Source organism: Stegostoma tigrinum, chromosome 18, assembly GCF_030684315.1.
Source record: "Stegostoma tigrinum isolate sSteTig4 chromosome 18, sSteTig4.hap1, whole genome shotgun sequence".
NCBI lineage: Eukaryota > Metazoa > Chordata > Chondrichthyes > Orectolobiformes > Stegostomatidae > Stegostoma > Stegostoma tigrinum.
The window spans coordinates 29,478,997-29,498,952 of record NC_081371.1 but is presented as its reverse complement, the minus strand read 5'-3'; the positions used below and the strand labels follow the sequence as shown (position 1 = coordinate 29,498,952).

Below are 19,956 nucleotides of genomic sequence, written 5' to 3'. Positions count from 1 at the left end.
CATGTAACATAAAAACAGGCCCTTCGGCCCACCAGGTCTATGCTGACCAACAAACACCAAACAACACTCATCCTGTTTATGTGCACTTGGTCCACAGCCTACTGTACTCTGGCATTTTAAGTGCTCATTCGGATGCTTCTTAAATGTTGCAAGAGTACCTGTCTCTACCATTCTTTCAGGCAGCACATTTCATATATTAGCACCCTCTGGTTCAAACAATTTTTTTGTCAGATCTCCTCTAAACTATTTGCGCTTCACCTTTAACTTACACTCTCTGGTCTTCGAAAGGTCTGCACAAGAAACAGATTCTCACAATTTACACTGTTTATGCCTTTCATAATGTATTTTACCTCAGTCAGGGTCCCCCCTCAGCGTCCTCTGCTCCAAGGAAAACAAACCCAGCCTGTCCCGTCTCTCTTCACAACTGAAACTTTTTATCCCAGGCAACATGCTGATAAATTTCCTCTACACCCTCTCCAGTACAATCACATCCTTACAATAGTGCGGCAACCAGAACTGCACAGTACTCCATCTGTGGGCTAACTAATGTCTTAAAAAGTTGCATTGAGACTTCCTTGTTCCTATGTTCTATGCCTCAGGTAATGAAGACAAGCAATTCATTCACCTTCTATATCTCCCTGTTGCCATCTTTTTGGCTAAGCTTTTTTTTCAACACTCACAATTATCTCCTCTGGATCATCAAAACATTTTTAATGAGTATTATATATATATATATATATATATATACATTCTTGATCATATCAGATTGCCAGGGAACTTTTCTATACAAGTTAGGCTAATTTTGAGTGTTTGTGGCAAATTTCAAACTGAAGATTACAGCTATTTTAAAAAGAAGTATCTGAGATATTTTGTTAACACAGAATCAGAAAATTGTTACAGTGCAGAATGAGGCAATTCAGCCTACTACATTTGTGCTAACTCTCCAAGTGAGCAATTCACCCAGTGCCAATGTCTCACATTATCTCCATAAGCTTGAACATTCTTCCTTTTCAGATAAATAATCTCATTCCTTCTTGAATATCTCAACTGAACCCATCTCCACTACATTCAGACTGTGCATTCCACAGCCCTATCACTTGTTGATTGAAAATGTTTCTGATGATGTCTCTGCTGATTTTTTTGCAAAGTATGTTAAATAACATACTTTGTTCCTCATGTTCATTTTACCAATGGGAGTAATATTTTTCCTGCCTACTGAATTCCAGGCACCTCATGATTTTCAATACTGCTATCAATTCTTTTCCAAGGAAAATGAATTGGAAATGTATGGACTGTAAGTGGTTTCTCATTCCTGCAGCAATTCTGATTGATCTTTTCTGCAATGTCTCTAATATCTCTGCATCCTTCTAAAACAGTCCAGTGATGTCCAGAGGTAGGGACAGAAATCACAGATCCCAGTGTTGGCCCCTGCCCAAACTGTGGAGAGTCGTCATACTTCTGACCCAAACACAGCAGCTCTGCCTCCAGCCCAGGCACAGCAGTCCAGCATCTCAGGGGTCATGTCCTAGCTCCTACACCAAGCACAGTGGCTACCCTAGAGTCCTGGGTGACAATTATTGGGCCCTGATGTACCCACTGTCCCAAGCCCTGACGCCAAGAACTGGGTACCAGACTCCAGTTGATACCAAGTTAATGCTTTGTACTCTGTAGAGTAATTAGAAAAGTCTAGGATACTGTATGCTTTCTTATTCTGCTCTGCCACTTTCAATAATTTCATTATTACACATGCAACCAGATGTGGCTACTCCTTTAACCCTTTAAAATTTCAACTCCTGTTTCATATTTTTTCTCCATATTCTTCCTGCCAAAATTAATCACTTCACACTCTCTGTAATGATTTTCATCTTCCACTTGTTTGTGCATTGACACATTCCACCAATCTATGTCCTTTTCAAGTTCTAAACTATCCTTATGGCTGCTCACAAATTTTCCAAGTTCCACATCACCTGTAAACTTTACAATTCTGCCTTGTACACTGAGATCTGTGTCATTGATTTAAATCAGGAAGGCCAAGGGCCCCAACCTAGCCCCTACAAACCTTACCCCAGTCTAAAAATAAACCATTAATCACCACACACAATTTCCTGTCACTCAGACAATTTTGTATCAACACTGATAGTCTCTCATTTCTTCCTTGCACTGCGTCTGCACTCAAAATTTGTTATGTGCCTTTGTACCAAATGCCTTCTGGAGATCCAAACACAGTAGATCTGAAAGATTAGCTGATCGATCCAATCTATTCCGACAGCAAAAACTCCAAATTACTTAAACACAATTTGCCCTCAACAAATCCATGCTGGCTTTCTTTAACTAACCTGCTATTATCTATTTAACTATTAATTTTATATTGCCAAAAAAATGGAGACACGTCTTGTGGAAGTTTTTTTGTCTTGTGCTCATCAGGCTAGTTCATCAGAAAACAAGTATCAGGGAAATCCTACACTGAATACTGCATGAAAGAAAAGTGCTGATTGGTTGTCAAGTAAATTGACGGGGAAAGATGTTGCCATAGAGAATACACATATTAATGTTAAGTGACAGTTAACAGCCAGTTTTTACTTAAAATTTAAGTCAGACAGATTGACTCTGATTGATCAGAGCATTGCCTTGTGAAATGAACCAGTGAAGTGAAGTCACCTATTTTGTTCAATTGAAACAGGCACACAGTGCTTGTACACATTCTTTCAGACAACAAAGAACACGACCCTCCATACTGATACATGTAGCTTCTAAAACATGCACATGCACTCAGCCCAATCAGCTCAATTCTTCTTGCTACTAATTTTTACTAATTATATGTACACTGAAGATTTTGGGATTCCCTTCCATGTTAGCTGCCATGATTCCTTATACTCTCTGCTTATATTATTCACTTTGTCACTTCCCCTCTGAGCCTGTTTTAGTCAGCCCGGTTTTTGATTTATTATCAATGTGGCTTCTGTCACATGCAGAGTTTCTTCTGCGTCATCTTAATCTTTATCTGTTTGTCATCCGGGGAGCTCTGGATTTCTTTGTCTGCTCATGGAAACATACCCCTGACTGTCCCCGAACAAACAACATCTTCTTTATAAGATTTGTTCAGTTGCTGTTGTTATGGACCAGATCAAATTCCCCCTGAGTATATGCAGAAGATAGGGTCTAGACTAACTTTTTCTTATTTTAAAGGCAAGTGCATGGTGTTGCATTCAGATTCAGTCTGATTGGTCAAACCACTCCACTGTAAGCAAAACACACTTGATTTTTACACTACAATTAAAATCCAGATAAAATAAAAGAAGTGACTTTGCTGCAACTCTATGAAAATGCTTAACAAAACACATATATATTAACTACTACTAATTAACTGTTCCAATATATAGTAACATCTCATAAACACAAAGGCAAAATCAGTATTATAGATTGTCGCACATGCGATTCTACCTGCAGGAAGGGAAACCCAGCTTTTAGCTGGAACAGAGAGAGGAATAAGAGCTTCCACATCAAGCTTCAAGACTGTAGCAAGTGCTGAAAGCTAAAACTAAAAGTCTTGGATTTGTAGGAGCTTGACTCCACTCATTCAGGCTGCTTCTAGTGTACCAATTTTAATAAACTAAAAACACAATACACCTTTTAAAGGCATAATATTATCATGTTGTTTTGTTTGTCAAACTTTGATTCCAATTTATCTGGCCCAGATCCCTTTTTAACCACATCATAGTTAATTATTTTGATAACAGATTGTTCTTTGTCCTTTTCCATAGCCAGCTTAAACTTTATGATACAATGTTATGTCTAATAAGGTCCAATAAAAATAAAATTTACACAATATATTTAAAGGCCAAAGTCCCTTGAGGAAACACACCTGATCATAACATATGAAGTTCTACTAAAATGTAGCAGAGGCTGTGTTTAACAGTTAAGTAAAAGTGCTTGAATTTTGAGACAGCAAGTTGACTCAGAGGCCACACAAAAACCAGGGCAGACATTAGAAACAGGGACAGCAACAGAGTTCTTGCTCAGTTTGTTCCAATTTCTGCCCTGAAGGAGAAACAGCAGAGAATGTGTGGTGTACTGATAAGCATTTCAGGACATTTGGGATTACCTACTGAAAGTATGGTGAAAATGGGGCAAGAATGAGGGACATGATAACATAACTGAAAGGACTCTCAATGATAGGCTGAGCAATTTACGCACCACATTGCAGGTGTACACGAGGTGAAAGTACAGGCGACTGTGAGTCAAGGACGAGAAGCTCATGCTGTTTTCCCACCAAGGATTCTTCAAAGGAAGAAACAGATCACACACTAAAATGGCAACCAAATTGTAAAACTTGGTAACATATCACACAATGGAAAAAAATATCAAACAGTGTAAGAAATAGTCTTTGCTTGGCTGACAGGTGCTTAGATGGGATTTGAACCCAGAGCTTCTTACATAGAAGCAAGGAAGCAAGCCATTGCACCAAGATACCACTTCCAGCTGATGATATCAATGGCAAATTTGGGATTCATCACTCGACATATATTTTCCATTCCCCACCTAACAACAGAGTGTAGCTGCACCACATGTACAGCAGCAGTTCAAGGTGATCACTCGCCACAATTAGGTTTGGGCAACAAATGTTGTCCTAGTCATTGAAGTCTATATCCAACAAAATAATTTTAAAAAGTTCTGAAAAGAACTCAAAAATCTTTTCAGAGCTGGTTGCTTGACTCATTTTACGAGCGTTTTTTAAGACTTGATGGAATATCTAATTTCAATACAAATGCACAAGAGTACAAATGCATTGGACAGCATCATTTCAAGGAGAAAAAAATTTGAAGGGCTACTGTGGTAAGATGTATTTTTATCATTTGCAAATTTGGATTTTTAAAGCAGAATTAAACGGGTTTTCAGTTCTTTAGATTAGATTAGATTAGATTCTCTACAGTGGGGAAACAAGCCCTTCGGCCCAACAAGTCCACACTGCCCCTTGAAGCATCCCACCCAGACCCATCCCCCTATAACCCACAAACCCCGAACACTACGGGCAATTTAGCAATTTAAAAGGTCCGAAATCTGTTTGAGTAGGGGGCCTAAACACATAATTTTGAAGAAAACGTATGACTAAGTGCCGAGCAAAACTATACTGCTACACCTGCTAAGTTTACGGCTTTCAGGAAAACAGAAGATCAGAAATGACCACTAGTTTAATTCTGAGTTCAGCTCATAACTATCTGTATTCAGCTGCAGCCTAGCAGAAGGGCAGGTTAGTTGTGAAGTCTCCAAACTGTAAGAGTTTGTATAGAAGTTATCAAGCCGTCAAAACGGAAAGATTTGTGCTATCAGAACTAAAAGAAACTTTAAACCATTATAGATAACGCGGCATGAAGCTGGTTGAACACAATGGGCCAACTAGCATCAGAGGAGCAGGAAAGCTGACGTTTCGGGTTGAGACCCTTCTTCAGAAATAGGGGACGAGAAGGGGATTCTGAAATAAATAGGGAGAGAGGTGGAGGTGGACAGAAGATAAATAAATGGAGAAGATAGGACGAGAGGAGACAGGCAGGTCAAAGACGAGGGGTTAGAGCCAGTGAAGGTGAATGTAGGTGGGGAGTTAGGGAGGGGATAGGTCAGTCCAGGGAGGAAGGATAATGTTAGTGGGTAGGAGATGGGGGTGGGGCTTGAGGTGGGAGGAATGGTTAGGGAGGCGGGGACCAGCTGGGCTGGTTTTGGGATGTGATCGGGGGAGGGGAGGTTTTGAAGCTTGTGAAGTCTGCATCGATGCCCTTTGGCTGCAGGGTTCCCAAGCAAAATATGAGATGCTTTTCCTGCATCTTTTGGGTGGCTTCATCGTGGCAATGTAGGAGGCCCACGATGGACGTATTGTCTGAGGAGTGGGGAAGTTGGGGGGTGGAGAGTTGAAACGGTTCGCAACTGGGAGGTGCAGTTGTTTGTTGCGAACTGAGCATAGGTGTTCCACAAAGCCGTCCCCAAGCCTCCGCTTGGTTTCCCCGATGCACAGGAGGCCACAATGGGAACAGCGGATACAGTATATCACATTAACAAACGTGTAGGCGAACATCTGTTTGATGTATGTTTTATGTTCTATGAGGAAGGTCTTCTTAGGGCCTGGGATGGGGGTGAGGGGGGAGGTATCGGGGCAGGTGTAGCACTTGCTTCGGTTGCAGGGAAAAGTGCAAGTGGTGGGGCTGGAGGGGAGTGTGGAATGGACAAGGGGAGTCGTGGAGGGAGTGGTCCCTCCGGAAAGCACATAAGGGTGGAGAGGGAAAAATGTCTTTGGTAGTGGGGTCAGATTGCAGATGGCAGAAATGTCAGAGGATGATGCGTTGGATCCGGACGTTGGTGGGGTGGTGCACAAGGACGAGGGAGAATTCTGTTTTGGTTGTTATTGCGGATAGGGGGTGTGAGGGATGAGTCGCGGGAAATGCGGGAGACACGGTCGACGGCATTTTCGATCACTGTGGAGGGAACGTTGTGGTCCTTGGGGAAAAAAAAAGAGGTCATCTGGGATGTTCTGGAGTGGAATGCCTCATCTCGGGAGCAGATGTGATGGAGGCCAAGGAAATGGGAATAGGTGATGGCCTTTTTCCAGGAAGGTGGGTGAGAGGAGGAATATTCTAGGTAATTGTGGGAGTCAGTAGGCTTAAAATAGATACCGGTTTCCAGGTGATTGCCAGAGATGGAGACAGAGAGGTCCAGGCAGGAGAGAGAGGTGTCAGAGATGGTCCAGGTAAAAACTTAAGGCGTTAGTGAAGTGGATGAAGATGGGAACACAAGGCGGCGCCAAAACAGTCATCAATGTAACGGAGGAAGGGATGGGGGATAGGTCCAGTGTAGCTTTGGAAGAGGGATTGTTCCGCATATCCTACAAAGAGGCAGGCATGGCTTGGGCCCATGTGGGTACCCATGGCCACTCCCTTTGTCTGTAGGGAGGAATTAAAGGAGGAGAAGTTGTTGAGGGTGAGGATGAGTTCAAAAAAGCGGGAGACGATGTCAGTGGAGGGGGCTGGTTGGGCCTGCAGGGCAGGAAGAAGCAGAGGGCCTTTAGGCCATCTGCTTGGGGAATGCAGGTGTATAGGGATTGGACATCCATAGTAAAAATGAGGTGTTGGGGACTGGGGAATTGGAAGTTCTGGAGGAGGTGGAGAGCGTGGGTGATGTCACGGACGTAGGTAGGGAGTTCCTGGACCAAGGGGGAGAAAATAGAGTCCAGATAGGTGGAGATGAGTTCAGTGGGGCAGGAGCAGGCAGAGACAATGGGTCAACCAGGGCAGTCAGGTTTGTGGATTTAGGGAAGGAGATAGAAGCGGGCCGTGCGGGGTTGGGGAATGATGAGGTTAGAGGCTGTGGGTGGGAGGTCACCTGAGGTGATGAGGTTGTGGATGGTTTGGGAGATGATGGTTTGGGAGATGATGGTTTGGTGCTCTTGTGTTTCTTGCTGCGACTTTAAACCATTAGAATTTGAAAGGACATTAAAACTGCTTCAGCAGTCCAAGAAGAAAACATTGAAAGTCAGTTAGATGAGAAGTTAAAGATTTTATATAGGAGTAATGTTTCTGTGGAGTTCAGTATCTGAAAATGATATTGCTGCAGAAAAAGAAAAGTTGAATTTGTGGTGGTTTATAAAGATCTTTTCAAATCGACCAGCATAAATATAACTGTTCTGTGTGTAATAAACTTTGGTTTTTGTGTCAACTTTAAAACACGATCTATCGAGCCATGTTTCATTCAGGGATCTGACTTGGCCAATATTATCATGAGTTGGAATCATAATAAGAGCCTCACTTCACCGCGACCACCCCACCAGTTGCTTTATTCACTCAGGCTTGGTCTCTGAATTCCCTTACATGGATGAGCTCAACCTTGTTTTTAAGTTGGTCCACCCTCTTCTGAAGTCCACTTAAAAGCTTAAGCATATCACTCACTCAGATTTAACAAGCAGTGGGTATGTCCTGCGCCAACACACAGATCACCAGATTTGTCCTTGAGCTGCTGACTAGTGAAGCTTCTTTTCTGGATGCCTGGATATCCTCATATAGTTTTCCTTTTCCATATTCATCCTCTCTCTGGTGTCTAACTTCTTTCTCCCAACTCCTCTGCAGAGCCTGCCAGACTGACCTCAGTGAGAATCCGGACTCACTATAGGTTGTGAAGCATCCATAGTGCCTTCCATCAGCAGTACAGCAGTGGCTGGCAGCTCAAAGGTGAGACTTCATCCTGGGGAAGGGCCAAAGTTTTGCTTCATAGTAAACATGAAGCTAAATAATTAAAAAGTGGGTCAAGGAAGGTTCCTGACTACATTTAAAGAATTATAATGAAAATTTCTAGATTTAGGAAGCAACAATGAGATATAAAGTTGAGTTGTTTTTGGGACAGGTGTGTGCCCTTTACGTTCTGCAACTTAGTTCTTTAGCTTTGATTACACTCTTCACCCTTATGCAGTAACTAAGAGAAAACCAGCACTGTTCATTTTCTAGCAGCCAACTCCATGAGACAATGATGAACATATGAAGACTGACATTAATATAGATCACTTACACATTGAGACATTATAAATTCCACACTTAAAAGTAGTCGAGATCACTCTGACAATATTTGAGGCTCCATTCTTGCAATTCATGTTCTATTTTCTTCCATTATAACTGCAGAGCACATTAGTTTCTACGAGCAAGAGAATGAGTCTTGTCAAAGCAAAAAGCAACAAAGGTCAAATTATAATTGATAATAATAACAGATGAATAATTAATAGTCACGTTCAATGACATTTCTCTATCTGTTAGCCACCAGTTAGCTTAAGTAGTTTCAACCTTCTTACAAAGAAATGTCACACAAACATGTTAAGTTTTCATCTACTGTAAGTACGAATAGTAGCCTCCAGTCTCACCTGGTTGAAAATGCAGAGCAAATGGATTTACAAGTAAATGCTTGTACAACCCTTAAGCAGAATTCTATTCGACTGAAATTTCTCACTATAACCCTCTTGGTGCTGGTCCATTACTTAAAATAATTAACATGTCTTGAACTCACATAATTACACACTCTTCTTGTTTTAGGTAGGTAAAGGATATATGTCATTGTGAGCCACTGAGACAGTTTTGTTTGTGCAACACATTAGCACTTGAGATATTCACAGCTATTTGCTCTTAGATATTTCAAATGATAGGGTAATTGGATGTATCCAAGTTAAGATTGCCAGGATCCTGAAAAATTATACTCAATCCACACAAATACATTCATCCCCATTGTAAACAGGACTCCTTTTTGCCACTGTAGAAGAACTTTATTGTCAGGAATTGATTCCAAAGTGCAGACTTGTAAAACTTTAGACCTGAGTGGACAGTCCATAGCAGGCAACAATGAAGGGTCTAGGCCCGAAACGTCAGCTTTTGTGCTCCTGAAATGCTGCTTGGCCTGCTGTGTTCATCCAGCTTTACACTTCATTATAATGGAGTAATTGCATTCTGGTTTTGCTACTGGATTCCAAATTGAATTATTATAAAAAAAATTCAACTTTGAAGAATATGTTTGGTTTACTAGATGCACTGCAGTCAATACATAGGCACAATATTGCAGAATGTTCAACTACAGCACCAGTGATTTGTGAACACCCTGCAGCTGATGCATCAGCACCAGGCTGAACTGTCTGTAAAGGCGCAATTTAATCATGCTCTTCCCCGTGCCATAATCCAATGTTAATCATCCATTTATGGCCAGCTGAGTTAAACTCAGCAGAAAATGGTACAGACCAGATTCTTAGATAATAAAGTGTGAGGCTGGAAGAACAGAGCAGGCCAAGCAGCATCTCAGGAGCACAAAAGCTGACGTTTCGGGCCTAGACCCTTCTCTCTGATGAAGGGTCTAGGCCCGAAATGTCAGCTTTTGTACTCCTGAGATGCTGCTGGGCCTGCTGTGTTCATCCAGCCTCACATTTTATTATCTTGGAATTCTCCAGCATCTGCAGTTCCCATTATCTCAGACCAGATTCTTATTTATTTTTGGCATAAATAAATTGTAGCTTTTTACAATTAGGCAGAATTGAATTCTCCCTCCTCTATTAAGAAAAGCATAATTTTTTCACTTTCTATTAAATTGGTGACCCACAAGAGAGTTCAGACCAACTTGAGCAATTAACCAAACATGATTCAATCAGAATTATCATGTGGGAATATGATCAGTAAGTCAATGGTTTGCTCACACAATGATTTGGAGTAAAGGAGTGAGACATGTTTCTTGCCACTGTAACTAACATAGTCATCTTTTTGCTTCCTTTACAGACACCTTTACTGACCTCTTACCCCTTGTTTACTCTGGCTCAGGCCCCCCAATCTTAGGTTAATCATATTTCACCAACAAGCCACAATAAAGTAAAAGAACAATCCAGCAATCTATAGTTAAAGCATCTGACAAAATGTGTACTGTGAAACAAGTTCTTTCTTCTCTCTTCCTTTCCTCTCTTTTCATGTCAGGGTTAAGAGCATCACAATTAAGACCAGGATTCATTAAGTCCTAGATGATACGAGCTCTCAATCCTTGTATCCATCAGACAATTATCTTTAATGAACATCCTATTCAGGATGTGAGTTTGCTCGCTGAGCTGGAAGGTTAGTTTTCAGACATTTCATCACCATTCTAGGTAACATCATCAGTGAGCCTCCGATGAAGCACTGGTGTTATGTCCCGCTTTCTATTTATATGTTTAGGTTTCCTTGGGCTGGTGATGTCATTTCCTGCGTTGGTGATGTCAGTTCCTGTTCTTTTTCCCAGAGGATGGTAGATTGGCTCCAAATCAACGTGTTTGTTGATGGAATTCCGGTTGGAATGCCATGCTTCTAGGAATTCTCGTGTGTGTCTCTGTTTGGCTTGTCCTAGGATGGATGTGTTGTCCCAATCAAAGTGGTGTCCTTCCTCATTTGTATGTAAGGATACGAGTGATAGTGGGTCAGGTCGTTTTGTGGCTAGTTGATGTTCATGTATCCTGGTGCCTAGCTTTCTGCCTGTTTGTCCAATGTAATGTTTGTCACAGTTCTTGCAAGGTATTTTGTAGATGACGTTCGTTTTGCTTGTTGTCTATATAGGGTCTTTTAAGTTCATTAGCTGCTGTTTTAGTGTGTTGGTGGGTTTGTGGGCAACCCTGATGCCTAGAGGTCCGAGTAGTCTGGCAGTCATTGTACAACACATACGGACCAAATACTGAACTACAGGAGCAACCATCCCAACACCCACAAACGAAGCTGCATTGGAACATTATTCCAATGAGCCACCACACACTGCAGCACAGAGAAACTACGCAGAGCAGAAGAAAATCACCTATACAGCGTATTCAAAAAGAATGGGTAGCCTATGAACACAGTCCGCTGATTTCTCAGCAACAAACCCAAACAAACAGACAAAATGGACCCAGAAACCATAATCACTCTCCCCTACATCAAAGACATTTCCAAAATGACTGCCAGACTACTCGGACCTCTTGGCATCAGGGTAGCCCACAAACCCACCAACACACTAAAACAGCAGCTAATGAACTTAAAAGACCCTATACAGACAACAAATAAAACGAACGTCATCTACAAAATACCTTGCAAGAACTGTGACAAACACTACATTGGACAAACTGGCAGGAAGCTAGCCACCAGAATACATGAACATCAACTAGCCACAAAACGACATGACCCACTATCACTCGTATCCTTACATACAAATGAGGAAGGACACCACTTTGATTGGGACAACACATCCATCCTAAGACAAGCCAAACAGAGACACACAGGAGAATTCCTAGAAGCATGGCATTCCAACCGGAATTCCATCAACAAACACGTTGATTTGGAGCCAATCTACCATCCTCTGGGAAAAAGAACAGGAAATAACATCACCAACCCAAGGAAACCTAAACATATAAATAGATAGCGGGACATAACACCAGCGCTTCGTTGGAGGCTCACTGATGATGTTACCTAGAATGGTGACAAAACGTCTGAAAACTAACCTTCCAGCTCAGTGAGCAAACTCACATCCAGAACCACAACCTGAGCTACAAATCTTCTCAAAACTCGCTAATATCCTCTTCATTCTTACTTATATTAACATTCAATTTTAATGTTAATTGTTCATTTGACGTACAAAATATTTGTATTTGATTAAATAAATCTGCAGCGAAAGGAAAACATTGAGATTAATAGCTTGTCAGATTTTGATCAGCAAACATCATAATTATGCCATTTACGGATGTGGATTAGTCCTTATTGGGATTGATATGCAGCATGAGGACATCATAGGCAGCCATAAAGCAGTCAATAAGATTGATTGCTACTTCTTGGGCAGTCCCTCAGCATCCAGGATGACTTGCTCCAATCCCATTCAATGGATTTACCAGCCATCCCGGAACCCAATGTGTGATCTGCAGACTCTGCCAGACGTGAAGTACATGATGCTTGGAGGATCTGGGAGGCAAGCTGTTTGGAGGTTTGTGCACTCCCCTGATACTTTTATTTTGCATCTGCATGTTCCTGAGGGATGTCTCAGTGTTCAGCACATTTTTGATTTTGGTCAGTGGTTATGTTTGATCTCTTCAAGACTCTTTGAGGACATTCTGAAAGCAATTTATCCAACTCCTGGGAGTTGCCTATTGTGAGATGCAAGTACAGAGGTTGCTTCAAAAGTCTGTGTGTCAGGCATTTGAGTAACAAATCAGTGGCTTAATGCTGGGCATGTTGGCGTGGGAGCAGGCTTTGCTGTCAGATCATTTTTCTCGCCATTGGCTTTGGAGAACCTTGAGAGGCACCACTGGTGCTTTGAGATGCCTGTTGTAGGTTGCCTAAAGTTTCTAAAGAATTTAGAAAAGCAGGGATCCCTACTGCTTGGTCAATCATGATTTTAGTCTCTCCCTCTTGCAGATACTGTTTCCCATGCACTCTGTTCACAAAATCATCCTCTCTTCTCCCCACCCTGCATTATCCTCATCCTGAAGAAAAATTTATCAACTGTCCCATGGCTACCTGCTTGCTACATGGAGTGTGTTCGCTATGTAAGCCATTTGCACATGATGCAGGTGTCAGATTGATGTAGCATACTGCAGCATGACAGGAAATGCAGCCCCCACGCTGAGGACTGCTGACCAGGAAGGGAGGCTGCCTGTCTGTACGACCGCATTAATTGATGGGGGAAGGCAAGGCAGGCATGCTGCAAGAATGGTGGAAGGTGCTAAGTAAGTGAGCACTAAAAAGTCAAGTGGCCAGCTCTTAGCTGCATCTAGTCAAATGCCAGAGTTCAAGGAGTCACTGCTGCAGCCTTTGAATACTAATTGTCAGTGCAACTGTGTGCTTCCTAAGTAACGTGAAAGTGCATCAAAAGTGCCAAGATGGTACAAGGATTTAGCAAATGTTGGATGCTAACATTCTTAAATGTGGGGTACTTGCAGATGGCCCTGAGATGCTGTTTGGTCCTATGTAACATGGTAGGTCTCCAGAGCAAGCAACAAGCTGAATATTTCAGGTACCCGCTCTGACTTTAATGACGAATTTTCTAGAGGTCTAACTTGTTTGATAAGATAGGATACTGAATATTAATCAGGCAAGTTGGCCTGTTAACAAAGCATTTAACAAGCAATAATCCCAGATGATTGAGAACATGCCACTGCCTAGTGAGAAACTCGCCGCGTCGTTTGTCAAAAGCATAAAATGGAGTGAGATGATCTCAACATTGAGAAGTGCTTCACCAGGCTTCTTGTCCAATATGGCCATAAATCTCACTCTAGCCACATTGCTCAGAACCCTGTAAGGTTTGACCCACTATTCTTCAAGGATTGATTCCTTTGGTGGCTTAACTTCCTTTGTCAACTTATTCTTTTAACCATGTCAGTGCACAAACCTTTCTGAAATAGCTTTTCTCCCCCTTAAGAATCAGTGTAACTTGCTTGTTTAATATTATTGAAGCAGGTTATACAATAAAGTAGGAATACAGATTCAAGAAGGTTCTAGGCCAGAAACATCAGCTTTTCTGCTCCTCTGGTGCTGCTTGGCCTGCTGTGTTCATCCAGGTCTAGACCTTGTTATCTCAGATTCTCCAGCACCTGCAGTTACACTTTCTACCCTGAAGTCTCTTTCATTCTTACTTCTCCATAAGATTTAGTTGCACTTCCCTTTAAGTGGGGCAAGTGAAATGGCAAAATGCAAGCAACATTTATATAAATGCTAAAGGGAACGTGATCCTTTCTGCAATTCATCCAAGTGTCGACATCCAGTCTACAAAAGCTGAATATCCACCTTATTAGCATAATTGTTTTTATTTTGATACATAAACAGCAATGTTTTTAACAATTTAACATCTATTTATAAAGAACAAAATACAATATAAATCATGTTTCTATGACATAACTTTTGTTTCAGGTCAAGTCTAAGTTTCCCAAAGAAGCCCATGGTACAAGCTTTGAAAGCTGCAACCATACTGATAAAGTTTTCTGATCTCAATTACATATAAATTAATTATTCTTTAAATATTTTATTATAATAGACACTGGTGAAGTGACCATAGAGTTTTGATTTCAATAAGACAGTTGATATCACAATGTGTTAACATTTGAGCTTTAGTAGTTTGGAACAGTTGTCTTAATCCCTCAATGATTCACTGCCTAGTGTTCACTCAGAATTATTATAACATACAAGATAGGATTTAAACAGTTATTTTATTCCATTTGCTGATTTTCCAATGTGGAGGATGAAGGCAGGCCATGTCAACCATAACACTCAGATGTTTATTTGTATTTGTGCATATAAAAACTGCCAAGTCACAAAAGAAGATAGAAAATCAAGTAGGGAGATTGCATACCCATGCCATTTAAATTAAGGTTGGAAAAGGGTGACAGTGGCTGAGTGGTTAGCACTGCTACCTTCACAGGTCTAGGGACCCAGGTTCAATTCCAGCCTTTGTGACTGTCTGTATGGAGTTTGCATGTTGTACCCATGTCTGTGTGGGTTTCCACCAGGTGCCTCCATACTCCAACTATGTGCAAGTTAGGTGGATTAGCCCTGGGAAATAGTAGGTTACTGGGATGGGTAGGGGGGCCTGTCTGGGTGGGATGCTCTTCAGAGGATTGGTACAGACTGATGGGCCAAATGGCCTCTTTCCACACTGCAGAATCTATGATTATATGAAAACCAGCTGGACAGGCATACCACAAGCATCTAAGTTCTGCTTGCAAAAAAGACCCTAAGCTACTGCTGGCCTGCCACTTTAATACACCACACTGTTCTCTGGCCAACATCTGTGCCTCTGGCTCTCTGCAGTGTTCCAGCGAAGCTCAATGCAAGCTGGAAGAACAACACCTAATTTTCTGCTTGGGGACCCTGCAGCCCTCCAGACTCAGTATCGAGTTCAATAATTTTAGGGCCTGAAGTCTCCCATGTCTTAGCCCCCCACCTCGCATACCAGGCTTTGTTACCACATAGTGTGTAATGACAGACTACCTATTGTTAGTTGCTAACAGTCCCCATTAACAGCTATTCACACCCCCAGCTAGACTGTTATCAACTCCTTTGTCTATCCAACTGCTCTTCTCTCTCTCTTGAAGCTCTATCCTATTGTTTACTCCCTACCCCATCCCACTCCCTATTTTCTGCATATAAAGCAACACTTTCCTAGCTGCCATCAGTTCTGAGGAAGGGTCACTGGACCCGAAATGTTAACTCTGATTTTTTTCTTCACAGATGCTGCCAGACCGGCTGAGCTTTTCCAGCAACTTCTGTTTTTGTTCCCGATTTACAACATCTGCAGTTCTTTTAGTTTTTACAGTGTACATTTACCAGTCACATATAAACCAGTATAAGGCTAGACTGTCAAGCTGCGTTTCTTTCAACAATAATTTATGAATTTGGAACTGATAAAATTATGCAAACAACCTCTAGATTATCTCTAGTTTTGATATGTACGCTAATTTAAAAGCGATGAATTTATTGTGTTTTGTACTTTCCTTTTTCTTAGTACAGTTTTTATCAATAATGCTTACAATAATTACATTAGTTCACAAATAAGTATCAGAAAGTATTAGCAATAGCAAAGTAATTTGCCTGAATATCACTCATTAGATATAGAAATATTGATACAAAATTGTGAGACAATACACCCACACATTAAAATTATTGCCACTGTACCTAACATAATGATGTTATGATCAAAACACTTAATGTGGTTGTAATAATTATTTTACGTTGATCATCAAGAAATGGCTGAAAGCACTGGGTAACTGCAAAGGCTATGGACACTGATAACATTTTAGCAAAAGTGCTGAAAACTTGTGTTCCATAACTATCTGCACCCATAGCCAAGCTGTTCCAGTACACTCCAACTCTAGCATCTACCCAACAATGTGGAGCATTGCCCCAGTACATTCTGCCAACAAACTGAAGACAAATCGAACCTTGTCAATTCCTGCCCCAACAGTCTACTCTCAACAATCAGCAAAATGGTGGAAAGTCTCGAAGCTGCAGGTAGAAAATTTACGACCAGTTGGAGTCAGACCTTGTACAAGTGACAGTTGTTCAGAAATAACCTGCCTGTTAACATTGAGTTTGGATTCTGCCAAAGCTACTCGGCTGCTGATCTCAATCCAGCCTTGTTAAAGAAGAACAAGGACAGAAAAACTAAACTCCAAAAGGTGAGGTGACAGTGACATCAAAGCAGTATTTGTCAGCTGTGGAATCAAGGAGCCTTAGCAAAATTAGAGTCAATGGGAATCGTGTAAACAAGAAAAAAAAACTTATGAGTAACTGGGGTCATACTTTGCACAAAAGGACAATGGGTTGTGGTTATTGGTGGTCAATCATCTCAGCCCTAGGACATTTCAGTTTCTCAGACTGTGTCCGAGGCCCAACCATCCTCAGCTGCTTCATAAATGATCTTCCCTCCACCATATGGTCAGAAATGGGGGCATTCGATCATCATTGTACAATGTTCGTAACTTATCAGATAATGATGATAATGTTCAACCCTTAAATAAGATCCAGGCTTGGGACTGATAAGTGCTAAGTAAATTTGTGCCACACAATTGCCAGGCAATGACCATCTCCAAACAACAAAGAATCCAGTCATCTCTCTTGGATATTCAATGCATTGTTATTGCTGTATCCCTCACTATTAACATTCTAAGTTTGCTATTAACTAGAAATTTCATAGACCAGCCAGAGGGGCTGCAAGAGAAGGTCAGAGACTTGAAATTCTGCAGTCACTATCTCACATCCTGTCTCCCCAATACCTCTATAAAGCAAGTGTGTGGTACGAGCTAGAAGTGTGGTGAAATATTCTATCCACTTTCCAGGATGGCTATATCCCCAGCAGTACTTAAGATGACCATCATCATCTGGGACAAATCAACCCATTTGATTAGCACCCCATCTGCCACCTAAACAAACAAACAGTCAGCCCCTTCACTATCAATGTTGATTGGCAGTACTGTGTATATCTCCAAGATGCACTGTATTAACTCGGCAAGGGGTTTTTGGGAAGACCTTCCAAACCTGTGATCTCTACCAATTGGATAAGAGCAGAAATATATGGGAACATCACAATGTGCAATTACATCCAAGCCACAGCTGTTCCAACTTGGGTCTGTGTGGTCAGTCCACTACTGACATTGGGTCAAAATCCTGTAGCTCTCTTCCTACTAACATTGAAAATGTTAAGTACACACTGAGGACTGCAGTGTTTCAAGAAGGCAGTTCACCGATACCTCCTTAAGGGGAACTAGGGTGGCCCAGTCAGCGACACCACATCCCCAAAATGAATTTTAAAGAAAAGGTTACGAGAGCCATTTGTTAACACATAGTGAAATAATTAAAAACAAGGAAGAATAAAATTAAAAGTAGGAGCTGTAATGTCAACTTGTTATACCACAAGGAATTTCATGGAATGAGGAGAATAGGAATATCTGCTTTGCTTTGAATCTATTAATCGTTAAGCCAGTGCCAAATTACCTCAGTTGGCAGGAACACACAGCACATGGTGAAACTGTAAATTTCTCATGAAAGAAAAGAGTAAATCTTTGGAGTAAATCTATTTAAACCAATTACAATCTGGTATGCATCCAAGTTGAGGGATATTTTGCAATATGAATGGTATCACTTCAGTTATTAATTATCAATGGTTATCAAAACACCGGCATAACGCTGATTTGTCCACAATGTTTTCACAAATTACAAATCTTGGTGATTTCAGATTTATTTTATTCTCAACAAAGCACTTAATGCTAACATGCTGAATCACCTCCCAAGTCCTTTGGAACACAGCTTCTGATCTAATTGGATGCTTCAATCTTTTGATTCATGCATTTACTGTTCCACGGTTCCTGTTAAAATGTTCAGGCAATTAATCTTGTCAGCATTATTTTCTTGCAAAGTCATTCAAAGGTGTCAACATTTTTCTTGTAAAAGGTTGTTGTTTACTAATGTTCCAGATACCAAAGCCAGGCAAGAGGTACAAACTAGCCTAAATAATGATAAAAAGATTGCTTAGTAGTTTCTTGGTAAGCAAGGAAATGAAAAGTCAGTCTAAAATGATATTATTCAAAGTGAGAGATGAAATGTCAAAATACAACTCCTTAGAGTGTAATTATTTAAAGTATTGTGGTGCTTTCATAGACATGATTGTGAAAGGCTTTTTGGCATGTTACTTCTGACTTGCAAATTTAATGGCTCAGATTTTACACTGAAGTGATTGGCATTCCATATTAATTTTGAGCAAACGAAGCGAATTTAGGTGCGGGGCAAATGAGGGTTGAACTCAAAATAGCCAGATGTTATTATGAGTTGCATTACTCCACTGTTGGCTTGTTGAAAGCAGCACCAAGCTGACCGTTCACTATTGAAATGCACAGAATGGTATGAATTAGCTGTATTTGTGTAATAGATAAGGACAATACGTGCCATGCAATGTTCAACAAAACAAATGCAAAATATTGTTGATGCTAGAATCCAAAATAAAACAGAAATTGCTGGAGAAAGTTTGCTGATCTGGCATCATCCCTTCCCCTCTCCTGTCAGCATTCCAATGGGACTCTTCTGCCATCACTTAATCTTCACCTCCATGGTACCTTACCTTGGGATCGCACAAGCTATATCACATACCCTTCGACCTCCGCACTGTCCAAGCGCCCAAACACACGGTCACTGCTCACAGTGCAATCCACCCTACATTACAGAGATCAAACAAAGACTGACTGATTGCTTTGAAGAACATCTCCGTGCAGGCTGCACACTCATTTCAATCACTTGCCATTTGAATACACCATCTTCCTCTCATGCTGACACTTCTATGCTAGGCCTGCTGCAGTGTTCCAAACACAAGCTGGAGGTACAGCTCCTCCATTTCCATGTTAGGAACTGTAAATTTTCTGAACTCAACACTGAATTCAACAACTTCAGCCCATGAACTCTGTCCTGCATTTTATTTCATCCAAAAGCTTTGGTGTCTCTCTTTCTTGGTATTCCCCACAGCAGAGTTAGCATTAATTCTGCTAGTAATACCCACCCAACATCTATCTCACTTCTCCGCACATATCACCACTTCCTTTGCCTTTTGCTTGTCACTTCTTTGATCTCTAATCTCTCTCATCTTCTCGCCTTCTCTTGGCCTTCTTTCCTGTTCCAGTTACTCCTCCCACACTTATTTTATAAATGTACAACTCATCAATATTCCACAACTAACTTCATTTCCAAATGTAGTCATGTTGGACTGAAATTGTGTCTCTCTTCACACAGGAAGTTCAGGCTTGCCCACTCCAGTGTACACATCCTTCTAATGCCTTGATGAATTTTAGTTTGTACCAAAAGACCTTTCTTGCAATGAAATTGAACAATTACAAATCCGGGATTTCATTCCTCCAGTTTCTATTCATTCTGCATTTTAAAAAAGTAAAATTTGAAAATAAAAGTAAAACTAGGATCTCCCTATTAGCCCATATGACTT

The 19,956-nt window shown here is 41.1% G+C and overlaps 1 protein-coding gene across 7 annotated transcripts in view; it reads right to left on the bottom strand.

Annotated features, from left to right (window-relative positions):
• LOC125461003 (fatty acyl-CoA reductase 1-like) overlaps window positions 1-19,956 on the bottom strand; it is a 176,851-nt gene that overhangs the window by 82,176 nt on the left and 74,719 nt on the right. The window contains exon 1 of one of the 7 annotated variants that reach the window (XM_048549270.2): window positions 8,542-8,664. The exons of the other annotated variants lie outside the window; for them this stretch is intronic. Coding sequence (XP_048405227.2) covers window positions 8,542-8,553 — 12 coding nt within the window. The 5' untranslated portion in view covers window positions 8,554-8,664. Of the gene's footprint in view, window positions 1-8,541; window positions 8,665-19,956 lie in introns of those variants that run through there. 7 annotated transcript variants of the gene reach the window in all.